Source organism: Lycium ferocissimum, chromosome 11 (assembly GCF_029784015.1).
Source record: "Lycium ferocissimum isolate CSIRO_LF1 chromosome 11, AGI_CSIRO_Lferr_CH_V1, whole genome shotgun sequence".
Lineage (NCBI taxonomy): Eukaryota > Viridiplantae > Streptophyta > Magnoliopsida > Solanales > Solanaceae > Lycium > Lycium ferocissimum.
In genome coordinates, this window is record NC_081352.1 from 36,067,064 (window position 1) to 36,083,090 (window position 16,027).

Genomic DNA, 16,027 nt, shown 5'->3' on the forward strand with positions numbered 1-16,027 from the left:
GCCTAAGGTATGGGGGCACAGGCTGAGTATTAATTAAACAAGGTTGTAGTCAACGTCCAAGTTCAGCTTCCAACTTAAGGAACATTGCCACGCGTACGTGGGAACTCTCCAATACTGTCGGGTTTTAAAACTTTGTAGTTTAGGCCTATTTTTTTTCTTTTCTAGAATTTAGTATTTTCTTATTGGAGTTAGTATTTTTTTGGGTATAAAAAAGGCTAAGTGGACACTTATTTGAAACCAGAAGGAGTACTAACTTAATATAGCATGCTTGATATGAAGAATTACATGTTGTTGTAGGTCATCAATTTAACTTAATAGCATAAAAGAGACTATACATTGTTATTTGAGGCGGATTTAGAATTTGAAATTTAAGGGTTTTATAATGATTTCACGTTATATATATATATATATAAAATTGGCCAAAAGTTACTAATTCACGTGTTGTAGATTCGCCCTGATTATTAATGGACAAAATGTAAATTCCTTTTTATTGAGTTTAAAACTTAAATTTAATGACAGCTTAAATTGCACAATTGGATAATCTAAAGAGAGTTATATAGGTAATAGCCCATGATAAGTGTGATTATTAAATTAGAGAATAAGACAAGTAACATTTGATAATAGGTTAAATTATATTGACAATGCAAAAGCTTTTCACATTGTTTTGTTATTGTTTATAAGTTAGATTCATCTTTTTAAGGTTCATGTACTTGAAGAAGGAAACCTACATGCAGCTATAGTTAAGGTGTGGGCAAGTGCCATGTGTCCATTTTGCAGTTGGGGTGCTTTTATTCTTGTGTTTAATGCAGGGCGTGTTTTCTGTTTAAACTTCAATTGGACACCTCCAACTTCAAGCAATCTATTTTTTGTTTTTTGTTTTCTGTTTTCTGGTAAGGTCCCAATTCAATAGCGATAAGAACATATGAGATAAATAAAACAGAAATAGAGAATTAACTATTGGCTTTACATATCTATTTTTTGCGGGGTCAGATTATTATGTCCATATCTATTTGCAATCGTGTAGAGGTATCAAAACGTACTGTAAGATATGTAGTACCTAATGAAACTCTTACGGTACGGTGTGCGCACCTAGGAACAATATCAAACAGACACTGGTAATTTCATTGTTTCTTTTCCGGGAAATTTGCACGACTAGCCTTATTCGGGGTAATTCAATTGTCTCTTTCGCCAAATACTCGGGTTCGTGGTTCAACTTATTTCACCCAAATAAAAAAATAGCAAGGCAAACTTTCGTTGTAAAATTAGGCCTATTCAGGAAGGCTAACTTTTGTAGAATTCCAGCAGAGTAAAAAAAATAAAAAATTGCCTTAAGGCAAAATCCTTGCCTTGTTTTTTTTTTTTTTTTTTTGACTAAGCAGGAGCTTAAATCCAGAACCTTGAGATATTTTCGGCCACTTTTTTAAGCGAGGGCCAAAAATTAAAGACCAGTGCCTTGAAGGACAATCCGTGCAAAAAAACTGAAAACACTAAGTAATAGTATATACATGCCGACATGTCATTAAACAAAATCAGACTTTTCAGAAAGATGAAACATTAATTGGAGACAAGTTTGATGTAGCTGCCCAAACTACTAGAAATTAATTAAAGTGTTTGATTTTTAGCTGGGCATTATTACATATCTAACTACTTAAGACTACCTTAACGCTTAAGTAAGGGATGAAAGGGAAAACGCTCAAGGCCAGTACAGGCAACTCCATAATCCAGTTAGAAATTAGACCTATGGCAATGATTGTTTAACCAAGATTATTGAACTTTTGTTTATAACAGTTGCATAAGCCTCTAGATCATATTGAGACACTTCTGTAATTAAACTGTTGCATTAGCGGAATAACCATTGCCATAGAGGCATCTATTGTAAAGGTTATTTCATTCGTTGCAATAGACGTATCTATCGCCTCTCCAAGCTACAGCAAACAACGAAGATGAGTCGATGACGGGCAAACTAAATTAGGAGTACTAATTCTATATTTAGTAGTGAGGAAGTAAAAATTTCTAAACTAACTAAAAGGACTTCTAAGCAAACATCGTAATGTAAGTGTTCAAATTAAACACGATCAACTAATTGGGACATTGGGTATATATGGTTTTTTGCTTCCGTAACATTCCATTTCTTGTTAAGTTTAAATAAAAATTTAAAAGTTTTTGGTCTTCTTGGACAACTTCCTTTCGTCTGATTTTTGGTTTGCCTAGTCTATGTTGACAATATTAATCATTAGTTTCGCATTTACAGTCCAGTGCACGTAAAAGTCTATATAGGACACAATTAAATTGTCTCCCTCAACTTGTTTCTAATGATCATCTTATTCCTCTATGTGTGCTACTTGTACTAATTGTCTCTATGTAATCTCAAAATACATTTAGCACCATTTCCCCAATTAAAGAGAGATTGTTAATTTGTCAGTTCATCTAAACCTTCTCTAGTTCACTGGATATATCTTTTTGAGTACCATGTAACTATGTCCGTCAAAGCTTAAACATCCATTTAACATTGCTTAAATTAGCTGAACGCATGAAGGTGAACCACAGGAGAACATTGTAATTGGTCCCATCAATTCAATATTATATTATTTAACATTAAAATATTTATTCAGGATGTGGAATTAACATTCCTTAGGGGCTTAATACAACACTATGTCTTAGTTCCAAACTAGTGGGGATTGGAGTTAGAGTCCAGTTACCCATCACTGAGAAGGCCCAAAGTTTCTGCAGAGATGTGGGCTAGTTTTTATTTTTGTTACTGGATCATTATATTTTAGGCCCGTGTATTTGAAGATATTTCCAATAGCTGATGTTGCCTCATTTCCTGTTCATACAAATAGTCTGATTGGGATTATTTTACAGTTAATGAAAATTGCATATCAATTGATATAAGTGCTAAAAAGAAAAGTACATCTGTGTCTTGTTCTGGTTGTCTCATAACTTTGTGTGGCTTTTTCCCTTACTTTATGTGGCTTGTAACTTTGAACTATACTTGGTTCTTGCTTGCTTCATGCAATATGGTTCATGAAAAGTTTTCTGAATGAGAAAATTCCCCTTTTGTAAGCCACTTAATTTTGAGCTAAGGTGGAAGAAAACTCCATTTCAAGAAATAGGTTGTGTGTTGTCAAAATTGAGTTTAAAAAAATTACAAGTGAGTATTTGTCTATTGTATCTTCTTTCTCGAGCCAAAGTAGATAAATAAATTAATGCTCTTGTGTGAGCCCGGAAGTAATAAATGGGTTAGGCATACGTCACAGATTCGAATCTTGCTAGAAATAAAAAAAAAAAAAAAAAAAAACTCAATACTCAAGTGAAGAAGGATAGAATAGCGAGCCCATCATCAACCAAGCTTTGATTGTTTTTCTGATAGCTTTTATCTTACTAAAACAAAAGGGTATGTGCTGTCCCAATGGAGTAAAAGAAACATGAACATGTGCTATTTGCTAAACCTGCTATGTAAGTTTGGTTCCACAACTGCATTTTAGGCGACGCATTTAAAATGGGCTTTGATTCCACATGCAACACAACCTTCTTTCTATGAAAGAAAATCGAAATGTATGGAAGTTAATTAACTACTTCGTCTAAGTTGTAACTCTCGCATTTGTTACTTTAACTACTAAAAAGAGGTTGTTGGAAATATGGAATTTCCAATGAAAAGTTCGTCGGAAATTCGCATGTTTAGAAGTACAAACTAATATACTATAAAAAATTGGAATTGGTTATGAATTTCATCACTGTCTACCGCTAGATAGCTTGTATGTAACATTATTTTTTGATAATTTATTGCTAATTCATCGTTGAAAAGGATTATCGATAAATTTTGCTTTTTAGGTATAAAATTTGTGAGTCGCTAATTCCTATTTTTTTAATAGTAAAACCCAATAGAATCTTAGTATTTCTTTTTTTGAAAAGGATCATCATTATGTTGTCCTCTCAAACTGCTTAATGAAGGTCCGTTTGAGTGTGAAGAAAGTAAGACAAATGAAGTGTTTCATATAAGGCTCAAGGAAGGTGCCATAATATTTGGGAATCAATTGGCTTTTTATCATTTGATGCTTATGCTTTCTACTATCTGAAGAGATGCAAGAATTCAACACCAGAGATTATGGTAGGCGTTTGTCCCCATATGCTCGTTGCTTCCCAAAGATTAAAAATCGATTAAAGTACTGTGTCTGACATACCCAGTGAAATCATGTGTAAGTGCAGGGAGGGTAAAGTGTGCATACCCCTATCTCGGAAGATAGGGAGGCATCTGTTGTGTAAAGGTAGAAAAATTAGCTCATGAAAATATGGCATGTCCAACCCGTTCAAGTTTGGGTAAGTCATTAATCAGTCCAGTTATTAACTCAACTTATTTTGACCTGCACCCGTTCAAAAATTCGATATATAGCCCAAATTGATTCTTGATACCTTGTCAAAATACTTGTAAGGGGATTTTTGTTTGTTTGTTTGTTTGTTATGTTATATATAATCATAATAAAGAAAAAAAAAAGTTATTAGATACTTAAGCAAATTATAAGAAAACAAACATACAATTAAAACTTAATAAGAGTTGGAGAGTTGAGTTATGACTCATAGTTTAGCCCATTATTTATTGAGTCCATTTCAAACCAAATAACTTTTGGCCGGGATTGACCTGCCCAATTATTAGTTCAGCTCATTTTAACTCGCACAAATTCAATCCAACTCAGCATATTTGATAACCTTATACATCATATTAGGGCATACAAACTTTAATCTTAAAATGTAAAACTTGTACAAGGAAACCTTCCGTAGATACTAGGTTTTTTTAGGTAAAAGAAGGTCAATAGAAAAGGAGTAGGATGGAGGTCTATCTATTGACTATTGGCTTTGAATAATGGATTTGGTCATCATATGGAGACCTTGGCACATGCTCAATCTACATCACTATTTTTGCCCATTTCTAAAGCATGCATGGACTTGCTTAGATCCTATATTTTAGATCACACCTCTTCTTTTGCTTCCCATCATTTAATTCTAGATCACAATGTGTCAGCCTATTTGTTATGAAAATTTAGCTAAGTTCATTGTAACACTTCGTTTTGTCATTTTTCACATATCCACAGTTAATTTAATTAACTTTCATTTTTCACAAATCATTTATGTGAAGATAGAATTTATGTATGTAGAAATATACAAAAAATGCAAATTCTCTCATATTAATATTCTTGACACGGGTTGAGGATTTACTCACTCGGTGAGGTCCCTGCCTTCCACAATTGAGGTGGAAGGTTCAAACCCACTCGGCGTAACATCCTCCCCTCTCCCGGAGGTCGAGCGAAGATTTGAAGTTTATGTATTCAGAATTTGCCACCGAATCAATAGCTCATCTTAGTTGTTGGGTTCGCAATTAAGTATTTATACATTTTAAATGTATTTCCCAATATAAACCATAGATGCAAATTCAAACGCATCCAGAATTTGAAGTTTAGGAGTTCCTAGTTACAACGTTTTCAAAGTTAATATATACTAATTATTGGGTTCACGGCCACATATTTCTATGTAAATATTTTGCGGATTTCTCAACATATACATGATTTAGACCATACGTCTTTGGGCCCCACGGGTACAAATACAAGGTCGAAGCAAAGGATATTGGGAGTTCTATCAAATCCGAACTTTGAAGTTTCTACGATTGATTTAATATAATCATTTTAGTAGGAACTGAGCCTACTCCCTTCGATCATTAGTTATCCACATTACTATAAATACCTATCCCAAAATACTTGTTCATTTATAAAATCAAGATAGAATTAGTTAAGTTTTTCCTACTTTGCCCTAACATTAATAATATTTTAAAGTAATCAATATTGATTAGAGTGCAATTAATTAGAGAGAGATAAGGGTAATTTAGTAAAAATATACATTTATTTATGAATCTTAAAGGATGTGTAAAGAGGAAAATGGACAAGTAATATGGGAAGGAGGGAGTATTGTTTATGGAGTTCCTATGCAAGCAGTAAGCGTAGGTGTATATTTACTTCCAGATTTCGACCAGACTGTTATTTGATCCCCAAGAAAAAAAAAATGCTCATTAAGTTAGTTTCATTTAAGCGAACAACTCGATGCATATTGTTAAATCTAGAACTTTTTTTTTTCTTCTAATTAAGAGCATCATTTCTTTAATTGATTAAAGATGTTTCGTAGCTAGCATGCCGACCTTATGATTTAGTCATCATAGTTATTGAAAATTTTCTTCTAACATTAATTGATTCAAGATGTTTCATAGCTAGCATGCCGACCTTATGATTTAGCCATCATAGTTATTGAAAATTTTCTTCTAACACAAGATTTTTCTTAATTATCTCCCCGAATTAGTGCTTGTTACTGGCACTTCCCTAAAAAGAAAAAGGAAAAACTATTTCATATGCACATTTCCGGTTTCCAAATTAATTTAGTCTAGATAGAGTGTTCACACGAATATGGGTTTTGCTTCCTCTTTTCTTCTTTTAAAACAGACGACGTGAGGGAGACTAATCGGTTCGGCGAGACGAGTATGGAATTGATAGAGTACGTTACATTCCAATTTACTATCTTTACTGGTAGCTTGAAAATGCATACACACCGAAAAAACCTATGATCACTGATGGCCACAAATATTTGAATGATGTATTGCGGATACTCTTAAAGTGAGTGTGAGATTTTCTTGGGGAAAATTGTGTGGACTTGTATCAAAAGAGAAGATTACTCCCAGTATAAAAACAAATATAGTACTTATAACTTTATGAGATTATTACTCCCAGTGTAAAAACAAATGTAGTACTTATAACTTTATGAGATTACATTAAATCATAGTTGAAGGACAATGCGTACACGTTATTATTCTTTTCAAGCAAAGTGACGAAATTTGAGTCATTACTAAAAAATCTCTATTTTCTCACTGAATTTCTCACTAAAAAATGTTCAGAGAGGCTATTTTCCACTGAATGTCGGTGGGAAAAATCTACAAATTATTGTTTTCACACCGAAAAATTAGGAAGTTTCCCGGCGTTTCAATGAGAACCTGTTTTCCACCATGCTTTTCCCAGTGAGTTGGTTCAGTGGGAATGAAGTGGGAAAATCAAGTTTTGTAACACAAATATCCTACCGAATATCGGTGGGAAAAAACTCTGTTTCTAGTAGTGATTTGTAAAAAATTAAGATGAGAAGATTTAAAAAAAATGAAGAAGTAAGGGAAGAAGAAAAGAGTATGCGATGTATATCTAATGTTCCATTTAGATATAATTCGGCCTTTTTACGGTCGTTTATGGATTCGTTGCTTTTTATGAATATATAATTTGATGTTTCTCTCTCACAGGTTTAAGTATTACTGAAGAGATTCTATATATTGTCCAAAAAAAAAAAAGAAAAAAAAAAGAGATTCTATAGTGATAAAATGAACAAAGAATATAAGAAAACACGTGTTTACATTTAATAGCTAGGTAAAATGTCTATATTAATGAAATCAACTTCAATAACATGAGTAATTGTTTTCCTTAGTAATAGAAAATTTTGACCAGTGTAAGCATCATCTATCATTTCAATTTTTCAAATACTGAACTTCTCTTTTGCAACTGCAACATGCTCTTATTTTTGTTTTTGTTTTCAAATTCAACTAAAGATGAGATCTTACTAGTGGATAATTGGACTCTTACATAAACTGGGATACAGAGAAGCAATCTCTTGTCTTCTTGTGTGTGTTTTTCCTATCAATTAACGTTCAAAGTCTTGGATAGGATTGTATAATTCACTTTAAGACTTTTTTATTGTCACCTCGCTCATAAATTTAGAGGCGGTACAAGACATTTTAATTACAATTTTTGTTTGTTTATACTACTAATTTATAGAATAAATATGAAATTTAAGTTAATTTTATTAAGTTCTATCGAACGCGTAACTATCATAGTGACTACTCCCATGCTCATTACACTCCAAATACAAAGGTATTGCAAAAAAATTCCACTCTGATTAAACAAGAGCTGGAAAAGGAAGAAAGATAATTTTATGCATAATATCCTTCTAGGAAATTAAAGCACCGTCAAAAAATATAATACAAAAATGTGACCTACTCTGTCACTATCCTCATCCACCCTCAGGTCAATTTTAGCCATTACTGCGTTCTTCACCTTTGGAATCCATTATCTATTTTTAAATCTCAGTATAGTTATAATTACGAAAATACTCCTCCAGTCCCATTTTATTTAATGCTTGATTGAACGTGAAAGCTACAAAATAAAACTAAAATTGTAATATTTATAGTGTAAAACAAATTATAAATTTTATGTGATTGTTTTGGTTTCCAACATGGTATTTGGTACCTGATTTAAGGCCTCGACTAATCCAAATTCACGAAAAATAAGGTTCATGAAAGAGAGAAACGCTCCCTACTAAAACAAATTCATTCTTAGGGCTCGAACCCCTGATGTGGTTAAGGACGGAGAGATCTTATCTATCCTACCATAATTCTTGGTGGTTAAAAGTTGAAGAAAGATATTTGTGTGGTTATAATCACTTTATTAGGGCAAAATGAGAATATAAAGTTAAATTATTTTACACATTGCAATATTTTTTTTTTACGGACTAAAAAGAAAAGTATAATATACAAACTGAGATGGATGGAGTAATAAATGTTGAGAAAAAAAAAATCATAAGGTGCTTTTCCTCAAATGACGAAAAAAACCCTTAGAATGAGCTCCTTAATATGTTGCACGAATCATGCAAGGAAGGGTGAACTTGTCTTATGGCGCAATGCGTGTAGAAAAAAGTGGCATCTTAGAAAAAAAATATCTTAAGAGTATTCTACTCATAAATAATTAAATTAACGGAGAAGAAAAGAGACAACAAAATAGAAACCGAGTGATCCTAAAGGTGCATTACAGCATATATCGCTGTTTTAAAGTAAGAAAAGAACTGAGGAATATTTTGAAGTTTGAAAGTTTGAATTAAGGGTGATAACATTAATCTTTAAAAATACATATATTGAGAAATATTTTAGTCCATAAAAATATGATTCGTTCAAAGCATTCAAGTTTGAACTAATTATATTAACTCAATGCATTTTGATCCCCCAGTTCAATCTATCTAAAAATTAGCCTGATATGTAGCTCAAATTAACTCATTAAAAACTTTTCAAAATATTTTAAAAAATATATTTTTATTGGATATGTTATATACAGCTATAAAAAAAGTAATATTAGGTACTTAAATAAATTATAAATTAATTTATTGATTAATTAATTAAAACTTAGTAAGAATTAGACTTAGATTTAATCTTTATCTCGTTTTGATTCATCTCGTTTCGATCCAATAACTTTTGATTGAATCATTAACCATTAATTTATTAACTCAATTCATATTAATCCGTTCAAATTCAATTCGACTCGCAACTTTTAACACCCCCATCTAAAAATTGGAGTAAGGTTATTGACTTGGCTCCTAAAGCACATTGTTAAAGAAGATTGCAATAATAAGACACAGTAGGCTTGTTTATTCTTGTTTCCTATTGACTAAACAATCCCTTGATTGGCGCAAGTCCACAAATTTATTTTTCATAAAAATACTTTATAAACCCCATAATGGAATTTCACCTTCTCCTATTGCTTTGACTAGTTGCTAACAACATTTATTTAGTATAATATTTAAATTAATAATACCATAACACGACAAAACATTTATATCAATGTGCTATATATGACTTTGTTAGGCGCTGATCCATGTAAATATAATACTATGGATAAAACAAATCAACGAAACCGAAAATGCAGTGTCCATATGCTACAGTTCAGTAATCAAGATTCAAGATGTTACAATTCAACTTACAATATACTGAGTTAAAATCTTACTGTATATATATTATTACTCAATAAGGCTTTCATTACCCCTAATAATTATATGAACAGATGTCTCTACTTTATATTTATCACTTGAGCAGTTTAGTATCGTTTCCTACATTTTAACATAATTACTCTTTCTGCTTTTTAAAGAAAAAAAGAATTAGTACATGATTTGATGTACATGGGTCCCATTCACCTACTTATCAATGTGAAATTGAACTTTAAAATTCCTTTTTTCAAAAGTAAAATTGACAGACTACTGCATACTACAAATCACTATTTTATAGCAAAAATAAGTTTGTAATAGTTTAATGTAAATACTAGTCTAGAAAATTTATACTGTAGGTTTCTCTTTGTGGAAGCCGATCTGATATAGCTATGGCTTGATTCACTGGTCATACGAAATTCTCATGTTGGGAACGAATTACAACTAAATTCACCGTTCGTCAGGAATCCTCACAATTTAGACGAACACCCTTTGCGACTCAAAATCATAGCCGTTTAGGACTAACTAATTGATTTATGAGCTAACTAGCACCTCTTATAAATGAAATCAACCTAATAATATTCCCTAACAAAGATAAATTTACTTTTAAACATCGTGTCAAAGAAAACAGTTTAATCTTTCAACTAGTAAAAACACCAAAACAATTTGAAATATAAAAAAGAAAAAGGAGGCGGCAGGCCTTTACGCTAATTGAAATTGATTTGGATAGCAAAGATCCAACACCTCCATTCCATTTGTACGACTCTTGGGAAAACTATGGAGTTAGTCAGTTGATCGGGTCATTATTTCAAATATTCCTGCCCCCACCAATACCCGACCCGACCCGACCCGACCCGATCCAAAACCCAACAGCTCTCATCTCATATTTCTGCATATATAAATGCAGTATGAATTAGAACCAAACCCCACACACTGGTTACTTGTTCACTCTTTTCTGTTACCATTATAATCATCATCATCAGAGAACAACTCTCCATAATCTCTGACGAATCAAAAAAAAAAAACGCGGCATTACATCACCATTATTAATACATCCATACAGAAAATTTTGAGAATTTGCAAATACTTTTTCTGACATCGCGCTTCCTACTATCTTTTTTGCCCACTGCTTTTTGCCTCAACTTGTTTACTGTCTTGACCCCATTTATCTTGGGATCATCAATTACAACACCCTCTCTCCGATCTCATAAAAATCACTCGTACGTTGCTCTTATTCACTCTCTTCAACGTTGTTTGTCTGTTTTTTTTTTCCATCTCTCTTCAGTTTCCATATCTAGAAATAATATTACAGAGAAGAATTGAAGCAAAGAATGGGGAAAACTGGTAGAGATTGGGGACAGATCTATTCAATATACGGAATCGACGATTGGCACACACCAATATTCCTACTAATCCATGCTATTTTCTTCTCTATACTTTCTCTCCTTTTCCTAATATATTTCGAACACATATGTTATTTCTTCCAACATTTCTTACCTAGTTCTAGCGCCGCCCGTTTCGCCGCCGGTTTTACCGGCGCCGTGACGGCGCTCTCCGCCGTGTGCCTGTTCTTCGCCGGCGGCAACATTTTTTACTCTTCCGTTTCACTTCATTGGGAAATGGCACAACGTATGGTCAACGCCGTTAGTGATTGGTCTTCCGTTAAGCATGCACTTGACCTTGGCTGTGGACGCGGTATCCTCCTCAACGCTGTTGCTCTACAGTTGAAGAAATCCGGGTCGTCGGGTCGGGTTGTCGGGTTACATCCAACACCGACACGGTCTCTATCCACTCTCCGCACTGCTGGGCTTGAAGGTAAGGGTGTTAAATGATTGGGTTAGGCTGAATTTGGAGTGATCAAACTGAGCTGAATTAATAAACGGCCTAAAAAACAAGTCATTTTTTCACCGTAATATTTTTATATATTTTGAATTGTCAATTATTATGACTTATAATACTATTTTTGTAGCTTTTAAATATATAAATTTTATTTTTAAAAATTTCTTGCTCGAATTTACATTAAAATTAAGGTGAGTGACTCTCGAAATTTAAACTGTGTCACATAGATCTAAACAAAAGGAGTAGTATCTAATAATTATTTTATTTCTTACTATGGATATAAATAACAAGGAGGAATTTTTTTTTTTTTTTTTTTTTGAAAATCATTTGACAAGATTTCTTCAATTTGAGCTACATATTAGCTTAATTTTAATGAATTATGTTTCATGAGCTAATTTTGTCATTTGCACTTGAAGGTGTCCAGGAGTACGTCACGTGCCGGTCAGGTGACCCAAGAAGGCTTCCATTCAGCGATAACTACTTCGACGTGGTGGCGTCGGCGGCATTTGTGCATACAGTGGGTAAGGAGTTCGGGCAGAAGACGGCCGCAGCGGCAGCGGAGAGAATGAGGGTGTTGGGTGAGGTGGTGAGGGTGTTGAAACCAGGTGGGGTTGGGGTAGTGTGGGATCTAGTGCATGTGCCTGAGTATGTGAAGAGACTCCAAGAATTGAAGGTGGAAGATATTCGGGTTTCGGAGCGGGTCACTGCTTTTATGGTTAATAGCCACGTGGTGTCGTTTACTAAGCCAAGTCAGCATTTTGTGGGGGCCAATGAAGTTAGACTGGATTGGAGACTCAACAATCTTTGTTGAACAAACATACCTTCGTTTAATTAACGAATCGGGTCCGGAGAGTATAAAGTATACGTAAATCTGGTTCGTACTTTGTGGAAATAGAGAGACTGTTTTTGGAAGATTCTCGGCTCAGACTGCAATGAAAGTTGCTGGAAATATATTCCCGTGAAAAAAAAGGGTAATATAGGAAATATAGTAGCATATGAAAGTCAATATGGTGATAAGTTATGGGTTCTGTTTTGTACTTTTTGTAAATCTTTGAGGGGCCTTTATGGCAATCTGGGGAAGCGAAGTGGAACCAGATGAAATAAATGATAAGTATAATATCTACTACAGTAGAAGATAAGAATATAGTATGGTTAGTTCAGATTTGGAAATGCAGAGAATGGCATGTATAGGGAGTGTTATTTTCCCCATTTTAATGAGGGATGTTAAGTTTGTTCTTATTTAGCTTGTAATTTGTACATTATGTTTTTGATATATGAATCTAATTAATAGTGCTACTAGAGTTAATTAGCTTTGGTGCTGCTTCTTTTTTCTTTTCCTGGTTTAATCTCTACTAGTTTATGATACAATTGAAGATTTTTCTACAGTAGTAGTAGGATAATCTTGTCTGAAAATATAACAAGCTTCATGAGGCGAAATGCAAATGAAGGTGGATTATTGCTAGCAATCGGGCACATAGGATTAATAATAAGGATTATTCGACTAATTTACTCTTTGATATTTCACACATTAATCTCTCCAATATGTGCTCCCTCTGTTAACGATAAGGATTAAATTAGAAAAATATTATTCTTTTTTATTTTTTAAAACGACAAGTATTTTAGAACAATTATATTTGACAAACATGATAAGTATACGACCGGAGGATTATTAAATACTTTCATTTGAGAAAGGCCGCTGTGATAAAACCGAAGGAATAGAAGTGTAGAACAATTACTTTGAACAATAGGAGTATATTTTCTATGAAAGTTGGGGTGATTATGTGTTAGTGTATTACAAATGTTATTTTAATTACATTAACTTTTTTCTTATAGGAGGTCAGTAAAAAATAACACATGGAATTTTCATGAAGTCATTTTTCTCTTTTCGAATTGTAAGTGGCAGATCATGTCCTTTGCAAGGTGTTTAACAAAATGGTTTAAAATATCAAAAGTCAAGCTAAAATCTAAACTTTACTTTAATTTGAATATCTATTGGATAATTGTTTTGGGGTAATAAGTAAGGCTTGGAGTTGTTGGGATGTCATTATCGGTATTACAGTAGAAAAAGAAGTAACGAATGACAATTTTGAATTATGGTGGACCTGTGTGGTGCAAATCGCGTGAAAACAAGTTAGTTCTGTGTATTAAATTCTACTTGTCCTCTCTCTACCGGCATTTGAATAATTCTGTAGTTGAAATCTTGACCTTATTATGACTATCTTCCTTTTATGTTCATCATACTGAGCTAATTCTTGCTTAATTTGCGTAAGATCTGGACAAATAAACCAATATTGCTAAGATAGTTAAAGCTGAAAATACTAAAAATCTGATATTCTCTCTATTATTAATTAACCACTACTTTCTTCTTTTTTGCTCTTTTTTTTTTTTTCTGTGGATCACCCGGCGTGAAGAAAGTCGGCTTTCCTAATAAAAAGCGTATTGTTTAACTCGAACTAAACTTTTGTTAAGAATGTAGAAATACTGGCACTCCATCATAACCCTTGATGGTTAAGCGTTACTTTCTTTTAATGACTTTATAGATGTTGCGGAAATTTACACTCAGCTAATTCTCAAATGTAATCAAATCAAACTCAAACCAATTTAATAGTAAAATATATTGATTAAGGTAGTCAACCTAACACTTTTTTGCAAAAACTCAACACAAACTCGAAACTTTCACAATTTCAAACAAACTCTCTGCGCACTAAATTCTCTGCATATTGATTCATTGAGCTTATCTTGTTTGTATTAAGATTTAAAACTTGTCGTCTACTTTCAGAAATTGCTTTTATACTTGTAACAAAACACAGTTATGTTGTTCCAATGCAGTCTCTTTCTAACTCGACAAATCTATTTCGTCTAAGCTAAGCTACTGTCACACGTATGTAACTAAGTTATAGATAGCCTATTTGATTGGTGGTGTATATATTTTACTATTATATATAAGAGGGAATGTGAGGACTTTTGTAGTCCTCACAATAATTTCCCAATTTTTAAAAACTTTTTAATTAATTACTTTTATATCCTAATCTTATTTATTTAAGTCAATTTTTTTGTTTTTTGTTTTTAAAGTCTACTTTTAGTATCGAACGCAGGGACTTTTGTAGTCCTACAATAATTTTCAAATTTTTTAAAAACTTTTTAATTAATTACTTTTAGGTCCTAATCTTATTTATTTAAGTCAATTTTTTTGTTTTTTGTTTTTTAAAGTCTATTTTTCAAAAGCTATCGAACCTCCTACCTCATTTTTCGCGTTATTTGATTTTCGATTGGTGCTCGATATCCGCGTTTCGATTTCAATTAATCCGGATAATTCGCATCGCATCGCGCCTCTTCGGGGGGGGGGGCGCTTCCTCCAAAGATTTTTTTCCATATCCATGTTCGAACCCCTAATCGATTAAGAGGGTTGTAGCACTCCATCACTGCACAAGTTAAATTATGTATTTGTCTTAAAAGTTCATTAACTATGTATAGATTATTTATTTAGAACTAAATAACTTCGTAAAATTAGGATACATAAGTTATAATGTCAAATTCTAGTTCCAAATTTGATTTGAATTAAATAATTTCATCAAAATGGAAGTTAAAATATTAAAGGAGTGGAATGAAAATTTGTACTAACACAAATTATATTTCTTTAGTTAAAATATCTACTTTTATATCTTGAGTTTGGGTCAAGCAACATGCTCCCCGATGAGAAACCGAGCTTGTGCCTCGGAAACAACTCCTCTTTACCTGCGAGGTAGGGAAAGTCTGCGTCCCGCATGTCTATCTCCCCGACCGTTTGTGGGATTATACGGGTAATGTTGTTAAAAAACCGTAGAATGTTTGAAAAATTTGATACAGATTTTTATATTCTGAGTTTAAGCCCGGGCCTGCCGTCACTAGTATATATATACACACATACATTGTGGTGAAAATTAGATGTTCACTAATTTGGGGATAGGCTAGTTAATTTTGTCAAATATTAAACGAAAGAAAAAAATTTGTCAACAAAATTAACACAATTTCATTTTCTAGGCAAACCATGTGAATGGTGAAAAATGAACTTGAATAGCAAAGTAGGACAAGAGAATTGGGACCTCTTTCTATAATACAATAACATGTGGTTAGGTATTTGAATAATTGGATAAAAGTTGAAAAAGATGTGAAAGAAACTAAGAGATATAGCAATTGAGGTCCTTGTCAAGTTTCCATCCTTGACATATTAGATATTATAAGGAACATTTTTTAGTTCAAAAGTCTTTTCTGCATTTACTCCTTTTGTAGAATTGGATTTGAATGGTAGAGGCAATGGGTGTGTTTGGTACGAAGGAAATTCTTTTGCGAGGAGAATATTTTCTTGAAAAATAAATGGTTTTCTTATTTA

The 16,027-nt window shown here is 32.9% G+C and overlaps 1 protein-coding gene across 1 annotated transcript; it reads left to right on the forward strand.

Moving 5' to 3' along the window:
- The first annotated feature begins 10,731 nt into the window (after positions 1 to 10,731).
- LOC132036009 (uncharacterized) lies at positions 10,732 to 12,967 on the forward strand. The gene is made up of 2 exons (XM_059426228.1): positions 10,732 to 11,634; positions 12,075 to 12,967. Exons 1-2 carry the CDS (start codon positions 11,151 to 11,153, stop codon positions 12,467 to 12,469), a joined length of 879 nt encoding a protein of 292 aa, XP_059282211.1. The 5' UTR covers positions 10,732 to 11,150; the 3' UTR covers positions 12,470 to 12,967.
- The last annotated feature ends 3,060 nt before the right edge of the window (positions 12,968 to 16,027 follow it).